At 45.7% G+C, this 18468-nt stretch overlaps 1 protein-coding gene across 3 annotated transcripts; it reads left to right on the plus strand.

Annotated features, from left to right (window-relative positions):
• The first annotated feature begins 411 nt into the window (after window positions 1–411).
• Window positions 412–15792, plus strand: Htatip2 (HIV-1 Tat interactive protein 2). Of its 3 annotated transcripts, none has more exons than XM_034494712.2 (6): window positions 412–484; window positions 862–1113; window positions 3396–3503; window positions 12470–12607; window positions 14146–14207; window positions 14846–15792. In XM_034494712.2, the coding sequence occupies exons 2-6, from the start codon at window positions 919–921 to the stop codon at window positions 15069–15071; spliced, it is 729 nt and encodes a 242-aa protein (XP_034350603.1). In that variant the 5' UTR covers window positions 412–484; window positions 862–918; the 3' UTR covers window positions 15072–15792. The 3 variants fall into 3 exon arrangements, with proteins under 3 accessions (XP_034350603.1, XP_076791091.1, XP_034350597.1); XM_076934976.1 differs by having other exon boundaries at window positions 420–484; window positions 918–1113; XM_034494706.2 differs by lacking the exon at window positions 412–484 and adding an exon at window positions 491–652 and having other exon boundaries at window positions 918–1113.
• Window positions 15793–18468: the final 2676 nt, after the last annotated feature.

Consider the following 18468-nt stretch of genomic DNA (forward strand, 5'->3'; position numbering starts at 1 on the left):
ACTATGTTTCCAAGGAGGATCATTCTTGCTGGTATTGCATGCTTGTGCCACCACATCCATCGTCATCCAGGGTTCCATGTATGCCAGGCAAGTATTTGATTAACTGAGCTACATGCTGCCTCCCCAGCCTGAGAAGGGGCTCATTTTAAACGTGGGAGGTGAGATGATGCTTTCCAATACGTGAAGGAAATTATACTTCGGGGGCCAAGAGTCAAGTCTGGGATGCCTTTTAGCTAAAACCTGAAAGCTCTAGCCCTAAATGGTTAGAAAGAACGCGGCTGCAAAGAGGGTTATGGGAGAGGGGGAGGAGATCTGTGCTGGGGTGAAGCACAACCCCACATCCCCTGCCCCGTTGCAGCTCATCCCCGGGGAGTGGTTCGAGCCCTGGGTGAGGCTTCCGCGCAGGGGCGGGTCCCGCGCTCAGCTCCGGCCCCCGGTGGGGCGGGGCCGCGAGCACGCTGTCACCCGGAAGACGCCGCGGCGGGTAAGCTCCGGCTGAACCTCTTGGGGGAATCCTTGCCAGGAGGGGAGACAGTGGGGCTGCAGGCAGAACGATGCTCGGTCCTACGATGCTGGGCGCGGTGGTAGCCGCGCTGGTGGCTTCAATGCTTCTGTTGCAGCGTGGGGACGAGGGGTCCGGGGCTGCCCCCAGGTAACCCCCCGGTAGGGAATGCAGCCGGGCCCTGCAGCCCTGCCCAGGCGGGCCCGGTTACCGTGGGTTGCGAGGCTTGGTGATGTAGGGACACCTGTGAGGTGCCCGGATTGGCCACCGCCCCTAGCCGTGTGACTCAGCACTTCCCTAGGGTTGAGACTGTAGAGTGAGTCCGTTCTGCCCAACAGTTAACAACCCTTGTTCCCCAGGGTAAAGAGTGTCCCCTAGCACTCTGAGACAGTACCCGTGGGTGTTGTTTCTCCAGCATGGTGGACAAAGAAACACTGCCGAAGCTTCGGGAAGACTTCAAGATGCAGAATAAATCTGTCTTTATTTTGGGCGCCAGCGGGGAAACCGGCAAAGTACTTTTAAAAGAAATCCTGAGACAGAACTTGTTTTCCAAAGTAACGCTCATTGGCCGGAGGAAGCTAACATTCGAGGAGGAAGCTTATAAAAATGTGGTGGGTATTTGAGCTGGGGCTAAAAGGGAATGTAGGCGCAATCATTTTGCTGAGGGGAAGGTGTCCGTATCTAAAGGCTGACCGTTGCCAGGTGATGGTAGGGACGGACAAATGATCAAAATTGGGCACAACTGATCTAGAAGAACCCTTCCATCAATCCCTGGGTTGTGCCTGACTTGTAGGCCTGCCTTTTATACTAATAGCACCCTGCATTGCTGTCCTGTGTTAGGAACTTAGACTGGAATGGGGGATGATAGAGAAAGGCGCTGTTTGTAGTTCCTAGAGCGCACTGCTTGTGCATTTTGCCTACATGTGTGTTTCACGATATCAGAATGGAAAAGTATGACAAGAACTTTTCTCCCAACCAAGAATCCACCCCCCGCCCCTGCACCCTCCGCACCCCCGCACCCCCGCTTAACTCCCCAGACTTGTGTGTTTGTAACACATACTGCCTTCCTTGTAAGTTACCGCAAATGGTAATGCCGGACTTCCATCTGGTAATAATGCCCAAGTATCTTAAATTGGAGAGTCGTGGCCATTCTGGTCTCCAGTAAACAAGAGTTACCTATCAACTGCAGCAAATTAAACAGTGTAGTGTGCTGCTGGGACCTCAAGGCAGTCCTCCCATGGGCCCCACGTTTTGCTTGGTGTGCACACTTGAAAGTACAAGTCTTTGATTTCCACAACTTCCTGGTTGTTTTGTTTTACAAATGCCTGGTGCACCTGAACTGGCTGAATAAAATAGATTGCTCAGGTGGGTGCTGGATGAACTGAACCAGTCTGGTTTCCTGAACCCTGCGGAGGTTCCTGGCAAGTGGAGCCTAAGACAGCAGTTTTCTTTAAGAGCAGAGTCTTGGTGGCACTCCTCTTAACGAGGCTGTGTTTAATAATTTAATTTTTCTTTAGTATAGTATATACCATGCCAGGAAAAATCCTTCAGAAGGAACTGAAGGTAGTGACAGCCCAAGAATTCATCTGAACTCCTGGATGATGGAACACCGCACTTTTGATGTCAATCCTAGACTCTTAGGCTTAGGTTTGAGTTAGGTTTCTCTAACTAGGGTAGGCTGGCCTTGAACTCAGATCCTCTGCCTCTGTTTCTGCCAATGGCACCTCTCTTAGCTTGCCAATTTCAGCGGACGTTAGAAATACCATAGAGGAGAACACATGGGTAAGGATGCAGCTCAGTTGATAGAGTGCTTGCTGGGTCGCTCAGGGCAGTTCAGGCCCCTGGTTCAGTCTCTTGTGTGTCATGATTGGATCTGGTGGAGCACACCTGTAATGTTAGCACCTGGGAGATAGAGACAGGACAAAGAAGCTCAAGGTCAGTCTCAGTTATGTGCAAGCTGGAGGCCGGTCTGGCCTTGAGAGAGAGAATGAGAAGGAGGGAGGGAGGGAGATGCTGAGGAGGAGCTGTCCAGCTGCAGAGGTTGACTCACAGGTATTGGCAAGAGTCCTAAGAAAATGCCTTTGTCTCAGGTTCCTTCTGGCTCTTTCTAATGAGTGTAGTTCATGAATTGAATTGAAGATTAGCACCAAGACATTACAGCTGAACAAAACTGAGACGTCCATATGATCAGCAATTACCACAGGTTGGGTTAGGTGTCCATCACCCACATAGTGGCTCACAACTGTCTGTTAAGTCCAGGTCCAGGGAATAGAATGCCCTCCTCTGGGCCCCTCTGACAGTATGTACATGTGGTGCACAGACATGAATGCAGACAGAGTGCCCATACACATAAAACAAACTTAAAAAAAATGAGAACAATAAAAGCTTTGCCATAAGGGTATATCTATATGTACCAGGCCTAAGACTTGAAGCTGGATTTGCTTTTCGATTCTAATTACCATTTTGTCTCCACATCCTACCCAAATGGTTTTCTTTCTGGTAAAGTATAGAAGGCTATCTTTGTTTTCCCAAAGGTAAGGTACATGTGACCTTGATATTTGAAATCTGACTCACTCCACTGCAGTTACATGTTCTGTGGACATACATGTGAATCATTGATTATCAGTTCTGATGGCATTTTTTTCATTGCTTAGTACCCAACCCAGGGCTTCACCTGTATCTTGGAAACACTTGGCCACTGAGTGGCCATCTACCCTCAACTCCAAATTAACTTTTTGGGGGGTAGGAAAAGGGGGAATTGGGCAAATTTGATGTTCTGAGCTTAGAGATTCCGATAATCATTTGTCATTTATTCTTTACGTCTCAAAGTGTTTTGTCTCTTTTTTTTTTTAAGTGTGTGGAGTTATATGCCATTGTGCTCTTCCTTGTCTAGAATCAAGAAGTGGTGGATTTTGAAAAGCTGGATGACTACGCTTCTGCCTTTCAAGGTCATGACGTTGGCTTCTGTTGCCTGGGCACCACCAGAAGAAAAGCCGGAGCGGTGAGGAAGAAATTAACCCCTTTCTCTTACTGGCCAGGACTCAGGGATTTCTCCCTTCCTTTCTTTCAGAGATTCACTTTATTTCTTTTATGTGAACCTGTGTAGAGGATGTCCACTTGAGAATTCAGGTGCCCACAGAGTTCAGAAGAGTTACAGGCGCTGGTGAGGTAGTACTGGGCACTGACTGTGGGTCCCCTGTGGAAGCACTTTGAGATTGCAACTGCTGCGCCATTTCTACAGCCTCAAGGATTCCTTTCTTGCTTACTTTTTTTCCTGGGGCATACTGCAGTGCTTAAATGTAAAAATGTACTTAAGAGTCCATCTGCTGTCCCGTCTGTATTACACATGGGATATTTCAGATAGGGTCATCATCTCTACGTAATAGCCTCTGTGTTAAGGTTGAATGCCGGATACATCACAAGTATTTACGTGATCGAGCCTACAGCAGACATTATAATCATCGCAACGTCCCCTGACTAAGGGAAGCAGCCAGCAGTCTTTGGGCAAAAGCAGTCGGCTGGCTCATGCTGTGGGTGGCAAGTTTTATATTTCTTTCCATAATAAATGTTTTAGGCTTGAAGCATTTTCTCTCTCTTATTTGCTCCAACCTTCTTTCAAGCTGTCCTTTAAACTTGGGAGCTGGATCATCAGAACCCAGAGGCACGATTCAGTCAGCCCCCGTGATGACTTAGCCACCAGCAGTGATTCAGCCCAGGCATGACTCAGCCCTCACTGACGCAAAACTGCTTTAATATCCATTTTATTTTCTCTTTAATGGTGTACTAAATTGAGTCAGCCCCTATCCAGAAGCTAAAATTTACTGCATAGTTAAAAGTCATGGTTTATAATATAGATCCTGGGCAAACGTTTACATATCTTTTTCAGTTTAGATCTTGAATATGGTTTGTTCCTCTGGCAGGAGTTGCTTGCTGGACTCTATATATCTATTAAATACGTAGGACATTGATTCTGCTATAATGATTGTATTAGTTGCTTTTATCATTACCGTGACAACATACCTGGCAAAGCAACTTAAGGAAGGTGAGGTTTATTGCGGCTTACAACCTGAAGGCCCAGGCCAGCTTGGTGAGGAAGACCTGGGGTGGGAACGTGAGGCAACTGGTCATCATATCTATAGTCTGGAAATAGAAAGATGATGCCAGGGTCTAGTTCATTTTCTTCTTTCTGTTCAGTGTAGAACCCCAGCTCATGGAATAGTGCTACCCACATTTAGGGTGGGATTCCCACCTCAAACTAACCCAATTCAGAAACTCCTTACAGACATGCCCAGAGGTTTGATTCTAAGTCAGGTCAAGTTGACAACATTAACCTTTGCAGTGACTTACACTAGTTTTTTTTTGGTTGTTGTTGCTTTTTTTTTTTTTTAAGATTTTATTTTTATCTTTTAAAGTGTGTGTGTGTATCTGTGTGTGCTTGCACGTGAGTGCATGAGTGTGTGCGTGTGTGTATATTTGTGTGTATGTATGTGTGTTCTACAGGTACTCATGGAGGCCAGAGGTATGGAGCTACCTGGAACTGGAGTTAGAGGCAGTTGTGAGCCTCCTAGAGTGCATATTGGGAATTGAACTCAGGTCCTCTGAAAACAGATTAAGGACCATCTGAACCATCTCTCCAGCCCCGCTTACAGTAGTAGTTCACAACCTGCGGGTTTCTACCAACAGAATAGTGGCTCTGTTGTGTCTCTCTAGGCTTCTTGGTGATACAGAAAGCAATTCTACAAATGTTTCCAGCATAGGTGGACATTCGTGTCCTGTGCAGTTGTACGCTTCCAACCTGGAAGCTCAGGGGTAGGAACTAGATTACAGAGAAGTTTGCTTTCTGAAGAATTTGCATTTCTTCCTCCAGAAGGGGTCCTGTTCCTGCTCAGGTAGTGAGGTCCTTTCTGTCCTGGGTCAGTCATAATAAGCGCGTCCTCCAAAAGCACACTGCAGCTTTCTGCTTCAGGCTCCAGCCTGGGTTTGGCGATGACTCAGCAAAGGGAACTGCTGCATTGAGCATAGGGTGAAGCAAATGTCCTATGATATTGGGGGAAAATGTTAAATGTCTGCACTGAAACTGCAGTTCTAACCAGAGGAAAATAGGTTTTTAGTCAGGGTGGCTCCCACCTATCTCTTAGGCCTCTCAGTGCCTTTTGTTTGTCTTTAAAATCAGCTTGAAAAGATCAAGGTAATTAATGAATACAAAAGGGCAAAGAATAGCCAGGCAAGTAGTCTCAGAACTGAGAGAGTAAAGGATCAAGAGGCTATTGGCAGGGAAGATAGGTGCTGCTGCTTCTAGAAAGGTGTGTGTGGTGTGTGTGTGTGTGTGTGTGTGTGTGTGCGCGCGCGCGCGCGCGCGTGCGCGGTGTGCATGTGCACTCAGATTTATGTATTAGGGTGCAGATGTGGAGGACAACTTTTAGAAATCTCTCCCACGGGGCTGGAGAGATGGCTCAGTGGTTAAGAGCACTGACTGTTTTTCCAAAGGTCCTGAGTTCAATACCCAGCAACCACTTGGTGGCTCACAACCATCTGCAAAGTGATCTGACGCCCTCTTCTGGTGTGTCTGAAGACAACTACAGCGTATAAGTAAAATTTTTTTATAAAAAAAAAAAAGAAAGAAAGAAAGAAAGAAAAGAAATCTTTCCCACCTTGTCTGCCATGCTTCAAGCTAGCTGGCCTCCAAACTTCCAGGATATTCTTTTTTTTTCTGCCGCCTATCTTTCCTTAGTAATACACTGCATACCGATTCATCTGTTGTTTGTTTTGTTTTCTGTAGGCCCTAGGTGTCAGACCCACATTCCCAGGTCTTTTAAGGCCTGGTGTGGTGGTCTGTACCTGTATTCCCAACACTTGAAGGACCAGGAATCCAAGGCTACATAGTAAGTGTGAGACTAGCCAGGAGCTTGTGAGACCCTGTCTCCAAAGCAAAGAGCAGAGACCTTAAAAAAAAAAAAAAGAAAGAAAAGGCTAATTTAGGTTCAGAGTTATAATGCCATTTGGAGGTTGCAGTAATTTAAATGGCTAGGAATCATAGTTCAGAGGGGCTTGTGGCTTTCTGAGCGCATCCCTGCTTGGATTTTGGGTCACTAGTCCTCTTTGGAGAAGGACTAGCCAAGCGGACACTGCAAAACTGCTGGCATCTCAAAACTCATCTCTTTCAGTAGTTGTTTGTTACAGGAATACTTTTTGCCTCAACAATTGGAGACTTTAGTAGAAAAACTTAGAGAAGGGTTGGTTTCTGTTTCAGTGTTCAGATCCTCTGAGTAGCTGGCTAGTCCCCCTGTGAGCCTTTGTGGAAAGGCTCCAAAGATGCCCCTAACGAAGTAGCATTGGGTAAACAGCTGTGTGGCCTCTCAGCTTTGCAGATTAGAAGTCTAAGGCCAGGGTGTTATTGGGTGGTTCCTTGATGGAAGTGTTCTCTTCTAGGCTCTCCCCTGTCTTCTGATGGGTGTCTTTACACAAGACCTTTTCCCTATGTGCATGTGTCTGTGTCCATATTATGTTATGAGGACACGAGTTGTGACATTGCATTGCATGAGGAGCCAGTTTGTTCAGTACAGTCTCATCATTACGAATTAACTCTGCAATGATCTTTCTCCAAGTAAGATTACATGCTGAGATACCAGGGCTAGGATCTAGACTATTTTTTAACCCATGGATTTCCATTAGAACTGATGCTAGGCAGACGTCTTAGCTTTCTTCAGCTATTTGGAAACCAGTTTCTTCCAGCAGTGGCTGCTTAGTTGCTACCTTCCTTCCACACTCACAGGCCACAGCTGTGTAGCTGGTGCAGTTGCTTTCTGACTTGGCCCCAATCCAGACAGGCTGGATGAGCATCTCTGAGGTTAAGAAGCATGGAATCTATTTTGCAGGTTCCTTGGGAGATCTGAGACAGCTGGTCTTGCTTCCCTGTTAGATTTGGTATTGGGAGGCATGGAGCTAAATTCATTTTCTTCTGCTTTTCCAAGTGCTGTAGTTCTAGTAATCTTGCTTGGTCAAGTGAAGGCTGGGATCCCCTTGGAAAGCAAACGTGCCTTGAATAGTAAAAGTCAAAGACACTGCTGGGAATAATGCAGTTCCCTTGAGTGCAGTATGAGAAGGATTTGGGTGTCAGGTTTGGGTGGTTTCACCCCCTCATGTGTCTCCCCTATTAGCAGCGGACTCTTGCAGTCCAGATTTGTGGATACTGTCAAATTCTTGATCCTGTTAAAGTGATTAATGCAGCCATTGCAGCATTTATTAAACATCTGTAGAATCTCCTGGCTTCTGATTCCAATAATACACTCTGATAATCCAGCCTGGGTGTTGAATGCCACTTAACCATCAATTTTTGTATAGCCTGTGAGCAACAAACATTTTTAAGTGCCTGAAAATGTTATGCCACATGAAAACACAGTCAGTTCTAATTTTAGTTTCCATAGATAAAGTCTGTTTAGAACATAGCCAAGTTCATTATGCTTCATGTCATCCATGGCCACTTCTGTGCAGTCATGGCAGATCTCGGTAGGCGTTAGCAGGGCCCTCATAGCCAGCATATTTGTTCCTGTTCCTTTCCAGGATAAGATGCCCAGACCTGTTCGTAGCACCATTGTTTTATTTGATGTTCTGGAGGAGGCTTGTGAAATGGTGAGGACCTTGATAGTGCCAAGGACACAGATCACAGGTCCTCTGGGAAAACAGGTAGCTGTGTAGCCTTGAGTATGTAGGTTAGTGTCTGCTGAGCACGCCTTGTCTAGCACGAAGCTCCCTCTCACCTGCAGAGTGACTGAAATGAGCGCAGTGATGGGCCCAGGAATCCTCAGTGGCTGTTTGGCTTGAGTTTCTATGCTTTTTCTCTAAGAAAGAGCTGTCTCTCATCTCTATACATCAGATAGGGAGATGCCATCCAGGACACTCTCTCTCTCTCTCTCTCTCTCTCTCTCTCTCTCTCTCTCTCTCTCACACACACACACACACACACACACACACACACACACACGAATAATATAGTTCTTCATCTATCAGCGTCTGTTTTTCACTCTGATTTACTGTTGAACTGAAAAGAGGTGAAGGAGCAAGAACCCTAAACAGAATCACAGCTGAGACCATTTACACAGTAATAGGTCTTAATCCTCAGGCAGAGCCTGGACTGTTGTTCCAGAATGTTCTCCGATACTATCAGTTCTTAGATATCTTGTATTAATTACCTTTCTCTTGCTTCGGTAAAACACTGTGGCTAAGACAATTTATAGAAGGGATTATTTGGGTTTATCGTTTTAAAGGATTAGAGTCCATGATGGCCAAGCAGAGGCAGCAGGTGGCAGGCTTGGCAGCTAAAGCAGCAAGTTAAGGGTTTAGGGTTTGAACTACAAGCCCAAAACACAGAGCCTACTGGAAATTGTGAAAGACTTTGAGACCTCAAAGCCTGCTTTCAGTGACATACTTTTTCCAAAAAGGTCACATCCCTAACAGTGCCACCAATTTGAGACCAAGTATTCAACTGTTTGAGACTATGGGGGACATTTGTCACTCAAACCATCACACTTCTTGACATGAGTTGTTCTTGGCCTTGTAATCCTCACACTTGGGAGGCAGAGGCAGGAGGATCAGAACTTCAACATCATTGTTGGCTACATAAGTGAGTTTGAGGCCAGCCTGAGCTACATGAGATCCTATCTCAAAGCAAGAAGAAAAGGACAAAGATGAGTTGTTCCAGAGCCACAGAATTTTAGTGTTGCTAATTAGTTTTCAGATATTGGTAAAAAAAAAAAAAAAAAAAAAAAAAAAGGCTAGAAGATGCATTTTTGTTTGTTTGTTCTTGTTTTTCCAAGAGTTTCTCTATGTAGCTCTGGCTGGAACTCTCTGTAGACCAGGCTGGCCTTGAACTCACAGAGATTCAGCTTCTGCTTCCCAAGTGCCGGGATTAAAGGTGTATACCATCATGGCTGGTGAAGACATGTTTTTGTATTTTAAGACGTCTCAAGAGTATCTGGGGAATTTGTCTGTGGTCTCTGAGCACATCTCTGCCTAGGTATATGCTTTTTTTTTTTTTTTTTTTTTTTTTGTAGATCCTGGTAAAGAAATCTACAGTGGAAACCCAATTCCTTATTCTAGAAAGTTTCACCATCTTAGAGAAGGACACATGGGCTATGAGATTTGAAGACTCACTAGCACAATGGAATTAATACTCTCTAAGGAGAGACCTGGATTCTCTCTCTCTGTGTGGTTAGACAGTGAGGTAGTTTTTCAGAAAAAACAAAACAAAACTGTCTGTAGGGTACAGAATAGCTTCTGAAGTTTCTTTTTCTACTGCTTTTAATTTGAGCAGTAGAGAGCAAGAACAAGAGTAATATTAAATAAAGCCATGTGTGATATTAAAGCCACATATAATTCTTCTAAGTATAACTAGACTCTTCCTTATGCCACCCTCCCCCATACCTAGCACACAGTGGAGTCTCCAGGCATTCCGAAAGACTTCAGATTGTTTTCTGAGTCCCTGGAAGCCACTGACCCTTTTGCTTTAGTATCTCATTCAGCAGCTAAAAGGCCACAGCGTCAGAGTGAAGGAAGTGAAATTTAAAATTTAGTGTGCTTGAAAAAGTGCGCATTTATAATGAGCTTGAGGGCTCAGAGGATTTGTGAAGTCGGTTGGGATTAACAGCCATTGATTGCTAATAAAACAATATTTAGCTTTGTCCGGAGAACAGCCCTGGAGAAAGGTGTGGGCACCTTGTCACCAGAGCCCATTGAGTCGGGATGATGGGCTGGGGGCGGGGGTCTACACGTCGGCGTGGGTGCTGGTCCTTCAAGGAGCTCTTGTCAGTTGCTAGCTGGGCTGGTGAAAGGAAGGACGCTAGCGCCTGATGGCTGGGGAGGTATTGATATGCCTTCGCTGACTAATCAGCTTGAAAGAGTCCATGGTATTTATGTCACTTTAATTCCCATCAAACAATTGGGGGCGACAGCACTCTGTTAAGGGGAGGTTGATCCAGAACTAAAGCCAAATAAATTAGAGTCTCAGTTTAATCAAATTATCCCTCTCCTGGCCCTGGATTAAGTGAGAGAGATAGCGTCGGTCTGCAGGTTTGTGATTGGCTGAGCCTTTCTTAGTTTTAAAGAAACTGCTGGAAAAAGAAGAAAGCATTGGGACACAGACAGCTATAATAATCCAAGCATTGTGCTAAGGCAAGACAGAATGTATGTTACTAGCCAACTATGCATTGTGAATAACAAAGCAGTTATTAAAGTTGCTTTTAATTAGAGTAAGGGAAAGACATATGAGAGAGACCCTGGGAGGCTCGTTCTCAGTGTGGAGTTTTTCCTGTTTACTCTTAGTATACGTAACATGTCCATTTTGAGAAATCAAGAAATCAACTTTCTTACTCTCTCTTTCCCTAAGTGTTAAAATTTGGTTTGCCTCACTGTTTGTTTGTTTGTTTTTGTTTGTTTTTGTATCGATTTGTTTATTGTATTTGGAGACATGGTCTTGCTATTAGCCCTGGCTGGTCTGGAACCTGCTATGAAAACCAAGGTGACCTCAGACTTACCCTGATCTTCTTGCTCTGCTCCCCAAGTGCTGTGACTACAGGCATGCACTGCCTCACCTGGCTGTTTCACACTAATCTTAAGAAGCAGAAATATGAATCTGAGTCAGCATATAGGTCAAACTGGTGAGTGAGTTAACTGCACCAGTGACGATAGTGACAGTTCCTTCATAAAGATCTAAGACCTGGGGCTGGAGCCATGGCTCAGTGGTTAACTGCTTTTGCAGAGGATCTGGGTTCAGTTCACTCTGGGGTATGAAAGCATGCATCTTTCAGTGAGCCTCTGGGGTAACCCTCTCCCCTTTTCCCCATTACCCTGTGGTTCCATTTTTGTTTTTGTTTGTCTGTTTGAATCGTAACTGGATTTACCTTTTTATTCAGGTATTTTTGGATGAATATATTTTACATTCTGAATTCTTATCACTGACCCTATGATGTGAATTAAGAATGAAGATTCAGCACTATCCTCACTGGACTGAACCTAGGGTAGGGTGGGGAGAGAGAGTCTCCAACCTTGTTGGGTTTTGTAACTCAGGCTTTCTTCAGACTCACAATAGCCCTCTCTAAACATTTAAAAGTGTGTGTGTGTGTGTGTGTGTGTGTGTGTGTGTGTGTGTGTGTGTGTTAGTGAGCAAGCCAAGCACACTTAACAGAGGCCTGAGCAGGTTCCCTCCTTGCACCTTTACACAGGTTTGGAAGTGGAACACAGGTTCAAGGTGGCAAAGCATCTTTTCCCACTAAGGCCTTTTGTTAGGTCCCTTTCTAACATTTTTTGATTATTTGCTTGCCAGTTCTTAAAGATTTGAAAATGCATTGTCGTATCAAACCCAAAGTATTTTGTAGAGGCTCCACATAAACTAGATATTGACTTCCTTATTCTCATAGTGCCTGGTTGTTCCTGTGTGATACTTTGGAGAACCCACCATGGTGGAGCTGATGCAGGGAAAAGAAAAAAAAGAAAAAGCAGAGTTATAAAATTGTTCAAAGAAATGGGCTGGGATGGTAGCTCCAAGCAAAGTGTTTGCTTATGGCAGATGAGGCCCTGAATTCAGTGATGAGCAGCACAACCAACCACACAACCAACCAACTAATCAGTCTATAGATAAATAATAACTAAGTAATAACGAAAGGGGAGGAACACGTGTGACAGGAGCAGGCTTGCCATTGAGACTTTGCTGTTTCCTCCGCTCACATTTCATTGTCATCCTAGTGGTGTACTGCCCTTCATCTTTGCTGCTGATGCTGCTGTGTCCCTCTGGAGAATCACAGTTGAGCCTTTCCCAGAGTAGAAGCCTGGCTTTCAACTGTGACTTAAATGCTTTTTATTTAGAACCCCATTTCCCCTAGGCCTCCCAGCCGCCGCCTATCCCCGGGGAAGGGGAATCATCTTTTAACACGAGTGTGTAGCATTAGGAAATAACTCATGTTCTTTTGCCCCCAGGAAGGATTCGTTCGTGTTGACCGAGATTATGTGCTGAAGTCTGCAGAGCTGGCGAAAGCAGGAGGGTGCAAACATTTCAACTTGCTGTCCTCCAGGGGGGCCGATAAGTCCAGCAGTTTCTTATACTTACAAGTAAAGGTTTGTGAGTGTTCTGTTTGCCGTAGTTGTGGGGAAATTGATAATACTAAGTGACTAGTATAATCTTCTTAAAAACTATTAAACACATTATATTGTGTATTTTTCAAAGCTGTATGGACCATTTTGGGAGAAACATACTTAGAAGGCAGGGATGCTTTAAAAGATCACTTCTGTTCTCCACGGATTATTCAGTAAAGTGGGTGGAGCAGACGGAACCTGGCCTTGGATGCCTGGCCTCTCAGCTGCGGAGACTTCCCCTCCATGTTTTTTTTTTTTTTTTCTTGTGAACAAGGGAGCAGAATTATGCCTTTTGCCAGTACAATACCTGACTATTTCTGATTTTAGCTAGAAGTTTCCATTTCCTAATGTTGAGGTAGAGGAGGGAAGACCTGGTTTTGTGCTCCATGTCTCTGGACACGGTCATCTGCCTTTAAGACAAGAACAGTGTTCAGAGGTTACCAAGCCACAGACTTTTCAGTGTAAAATCCTTTCACAGAAGCACACTTGCTTTTTGACTAAATACCTGCAGCAGAAGGGGCTTTCCTCTGGCCACCCAGGTTAAAGGCACTTGTTTAAAAGTCCTCCCCTGGACATGGAGTAGGCGCTTTGTAATTCAGGTGACACCCTGAATTCTCGGCTCCATATTTTATTGGTTTTTATGTCTACTCTCTTCATTGCCTTGGTCTCTTTACTGAGTGGACCTAGAAGAACATGTCACATTGTAGTTTCCCCTGGCCTCTCTGATTACATCCCTGGTGTGAAAATTCATGGCTTTCTAATTTAAAGCATCTTCTATTTATAATTTCACCTTTGTTTGTTTGTTTGTTTGAGATCTGGGTGGAGGTTGCAAATGCTCAGAAGTGATTGGCACAGAGGGTCATCTATGATCCACTGGGTGGTGGCTCATCTCCTGACCACCATGTTTTTCTGATCCATTGCAACTGCCTGTATACTGAAAAGGTGACCGTAGGCCTGGAGCTCTGAGGAGGAACCGAAAGGGGTTGGATTGATGCTTCATTTACCCTCTCTGGATCTGCTTTGACATCGATAAGTGACGAGAGTGCCCCTGGAGCGTGGCTGACCTACCAGGGGCCATAATCTTAAAGAAAACTCATTGTCCCTACCCCTAGACATCATCAGCTGTCCATAGCCACCTCCATGCTGGAATGTTGCCTGGCTTGATCATGTCCGCAAGACACTGTTGCTCAGGCCCACCCTAACCTCTGTCTCTTACAGTCTTTCTGCCTTTTTTCACCTGCAATGGGACGTCGATGTCCCACTTGTGGTTGAGCATTCCGCTGACAGTTACTCTCTGCACTTTGACCAATAGCAGATCACTGTCATTGTGCCAGGATTAAATGGCCTCTTCTGTCAGGTCCAGACTTGAGGCTCAGGCTGTTCTTTGGGGCTGAGGTGAGACTCGTGAGCTGCGGAAGCAGAGATTATCTTCAAGCCCCAGTGACCCCCCATCAGGCTTTATCTGAGTGCACTGGTCTTGATCAAACACTGATTTTATTATTATTTTCAAATCTTAACAGGGAGAAGTGGAAGCCAAGGTTGAAGAATTAAAGTTTGATCGATTCTCAGTGTTTCGGCCAGGGTGAGTTTCATGCTGCCAGGAGTAAGCAGAGAGGCTGACAGCTAAGAACATCTTGTTCATCCATTTGTGAACAAGGTCAGCTAGTGGTGAATTGCTTCTCTGAAGGACCCAGCTTTCAGCTTTGTAAAACAGAGTAGCTTGGGGCTGCTTTAGAATCATCTGGAACTTCCTGGAAGTAGTTGGTACATGCATTTTTTCCCCTTACATGCTAAATTTTATTCACTTAATGATTTTTTTTTTGCCTTTTTAACCCCCTTTATGCATGAAATCAAATTTTCCAACCACTACATGAACCAAGTGATTTTCTTGAAGTCTGAGATAGAGGTGTCACTGGGGTTGGTGTCTGCTGAGGTGCCCCTCCTCCTTGTAGGCACTGCAACCTTCTCAGCGAGCCCTCACATGGCCTTGCTTGTGCATAAACAGAAAGATATCTGGTATCCTTTCTTCTTGGAAGGACAGCAGCCGTATCCATTCTCCATATCCCTTAACTCTAATTACTCCATAAGGGCCATCTCCAAATACAGGTATTTTGGGGGTTGGGCTTCAGTTGACAGGTTTTGGGAACCGGACTCAATCTGAAGTATCTCACATGGTCCAAATGGACATACCATCTCTTCCTCTATTTTTCTGTCTCCTAGAGTCCTACTGTGTGACAGGCAAGAGTCTCGTCCAGGCGAATGGCTGGCTAGAAAATTCTTCGGCTCTCTGCCAGACTCTTGGGCCAGTGGGTACGCTGTGCCTGTGGTGACGGTGGTTAGAGCTATGCTGAACAACCTGGTGAGTCCCAGCAGCGGACAGATGGAACTTCTGGAAAATAAGGCCATCCTCCACCTGGGGAAAGACAGTGATGTGCCCAAACTGTGACTGCGCAGGAGGACATTCGTGAAAACCTCAGTGCCTGTCACCCAATGAGTCATTTTGAGCTCTTTAGAAAGTCTCTTCGTGGTCCTTTGTGGTGTCTTCTCAGCCGTGCAGCTCCATCAGAAAATGGCAGAGCAGAGCTCTGAGTCAGTTGTGAGCCCCATTGTTCATGTAAGCCATCCAGGAAGCTTTCGAAGAACAGGTTTATATCACAAACCTAAACTTTGTAGGTTGCAAACAGGGATCTCTGGAGGTCCCAGTGCCTCTGGTTGTAAAACCAGCTTTGAAGCACTCCTACAGAGACAGCTGAGCAGAGGGGCCCTCGTACTTCAGGCAGGCGAGTGATGTTGAAGCTTGTTAGCAGTCTAGTCTCCTAGTGGCACGGTGCTGATGGGCTGCATGTAGCTGAGTGAACACTGTGCCTTCCTTGACTCTGTGTCAACACAAGCTGTAACACCAGCTTCTGTAATTCACTGAGGAATAAAAGTAATGGGAAAACCCTGTGTTCTGTTTCAGTTGCTGGAAACTGGAGGTATTAGTGGGATGGTACAGTGAAGGCCCCTGGGGATGGCGTCACAGCCTAACACTGCAGGTGTCTGTACAGTTTTAGGTTGTATGTTCTTGGCCCTCCAATAGTTCCCCAGTATCCTATAAAGCCATACTGTTACCCTGATATCTTTAGTTTTTCATTTAAACTTGTATTAAACTTCTATTCTTATCCTCACTTGACTTCAATGACTGTCTATTGTCCCAATTACACTTCAACTTCTGGTGGACACTGCTGAGTGAATACAATTCCCTGGAGTATGGGTTTATATTCTTGGAAAACAGTGGAGATTGCCAGTGTTAAGTCTTCTAGAGCAGACTGGGATCTTGGCATGTGAACTTCAAGGAGACAGAGCTGGATGCATGACTGTAATCCTAGTACTAGGGAGGCTGAGGCAGGAGGATCATGGCTCAAGGTCTTCCCTGACTACACAGTAGAACCCCATCTCAAAAATAGAAGTTTTCTTCCTGCTGGTAGGGTTCTCTTGTGGTTGGGCTTGGAGGAGCCTGGGTGTGTTTCCATCATAACAGTCTTGGGATTTGAGAAGTAAAGCAGCCTTTGGGGATACCCATAAGAATACACTGAGCCTTGTGGGCTCTGAAGAGGGGTAGACTCAGTGGCCAGTTTTAAATGACTCTCTATTGTTTCTGCACATCAAACATTGAGGAGAGAATAAGTCCACAGTCAGATCTCAGTAACAGAGTGATGTTGGAAGGATCTATCTTCATGTTTTGGAGAGAAAAAATAGCCCACACCCAAGCCCTGCACTATAGCGAGATGTCAGTCTCACAGAAGGTTCTGGCACGCTCACCCTCCAGACTGGCATTACTGTCACCAACATTTGGGCACCACTATGATTCAGCAGGTTCCTTCAACAGAGAAAAATGTGGCTTGCTGGAGACAGAAGTTTATGCAAGGAGAGTTGAAAGGACCCAGATAAAGAAAGGCTGTGCATTTATTAATTTGTTCAGCAGGCACTTATCAAGATGCTGATAAGTCAGTGAGCAGTGTGCTAGCCAAGAGGGTCAGCAGATCTCTGGCATTGTTCCAGGATGATATGTGGTGGGTTCTACCCTCTTCTGTGGAATGTGGTACTTGGGAAAGGAGGAAAAGAGGAGAGGAAGAGGAGGGGAGAAGAGAATAGATGGTAACAGTAAGAAAGGCTCGGCTGTGCCTGGAGTGACACAACCTGGTTTTAGAAATGGAGATGTGCCTGGGAAGAGAGGGGTCTCAGGGTTTTATTGTTGTGAAGAGACACTATGACCAAGACAACTTCTATAAAGGACAACATGTAATTGGGACTGGCTTACAGTTTCAGAGGTTTAGTCTATTATTGTCACGGTGGGAAACATGGCATTGTGCGCACAGACTTGATCTTGGAGGAGCTGAGAGTTCTAAATCTTGATCTGAAGGCAGTAGAAGGGGACTGGATTCCACACTGCGTGGAGCTTGAGCACAGGAGACCTCAAAGCCTGCTCCCACAACAACACACTTCCTTTAACAAGGACACACCCATTCTAACAAGGTCACACCTCCTAATAGTGCCACTTCTCATGGGCCAAGCATTCAAGCTCATGATTCTGTGGGGGCCATACTTATTTAGACCATCACAAGGGGTAGGAAAACTGCAAGAGGTGGGGAGGCCCGGAGGGAAGCTGTCTTCTGAACATAACAGGCCCCTGGCACTCGTAAAGCTAGCAGCTTTGGTTTCCTGAACAAGATAAGCCAGTCAACACTCTAACATGGAGTGGCTGGGGATTCTTGAGCACCCACTCCTAACTGAGGAGCTATGGACAGTGAATGTTTCCCAGAGAGGGACTTTTCTTTAAGGCTGTGGTCTTTGGTAGGTTGACCACACTCTAGTGGTTGTTCCCACACCCAGAGTGTGTGGACCCCAGAAACTGGAATCCGTGTTACTATTATTTTTTAAAGGTTACAAAAGTGAGGGGTAGGGACATGGGAATGGATGGATCTGAGAGGAATTAAGGGGTGGGGTGGGAGGAATATGATCAAAATACACTATATGAAATTCTCAATAAAAATATTTTAAAAAGTGGTGATGTGAGCAGAATCCTGTTGGTGAGGGTGGAGAGGAGGAGCTGCCCACCAAAGATCGTCAACGATTAGTGGTACACTGGCTTGAGGGTGTGCATGGTGGGGAGCTGAGTTGAGCTGTGGCAGGCATTATGCAGGCCTAGCTGGCCATGTCTTCAAACATGCTTCATGTAGAGTCGAGCCTCAGCTGCAGCCTAGAGGTATTACCTACCCAGAATTACTGCTGCCACCTGCCTGAGAGAACTCCATGGTTAGATACTAGGAATATTAGAAAGGCAGCAGCCTGAGAAGCAGGAACCCTGGTATCCTCCCTAACCCACAGGCAGGGTAGAGAGCATCACTTCCTGGCACATATCACACAGTCCACCTGTTTCCACGGTATGGGCTCAAGTTAATGCCTAAACTTTTCACACACATGAACTCATGTAAGTCTTACCATAGCCCTCAAACTACCGTTGTCACGTTGGTGTTTTACCAGTCAGGAAACAGGCCGAGAGAAGGCAGGTTACCTGCTCATGATCTTAGAATTCAGGCTACTCAGAAATAGGGTTCAAACTCAAAGTCCATGGTTCTCACTTTACCACTTTAGTACCCCTAGTAGGTGTTGGGGCGTGGCCTCATTTGAAGTCAGCATAATGGGGCTTCCTTGTCTTCCCTGAGCCGCCGAGCCTGGCCTGCATTGGCCATCTCTGCCGCCAGAGGGCGCTGCGACAAGTCGCGCTCAACCTTTCAAGCTCTGGCTGCCTCGGTTGCGCAAGCGTCCAAACGGGAGCGCGGTGCCCCGCCCCCTACGCCCAC

This window comes from Arvicanthis niloticus, chromosome 1 (assembly GCF_011762505.2).
Source record: "Arvicanthis niloticus isolate mArvNil1 chromosome 1, mArvNil1.pat.X, whole genome shotgun sequence".
Taxonomy (NCBI): Eukaryota; Metazoa; Chordata; class Mammalia; order Rodentia; family Muridae; genus Arvicanthis; species Arvicanthis niloticus.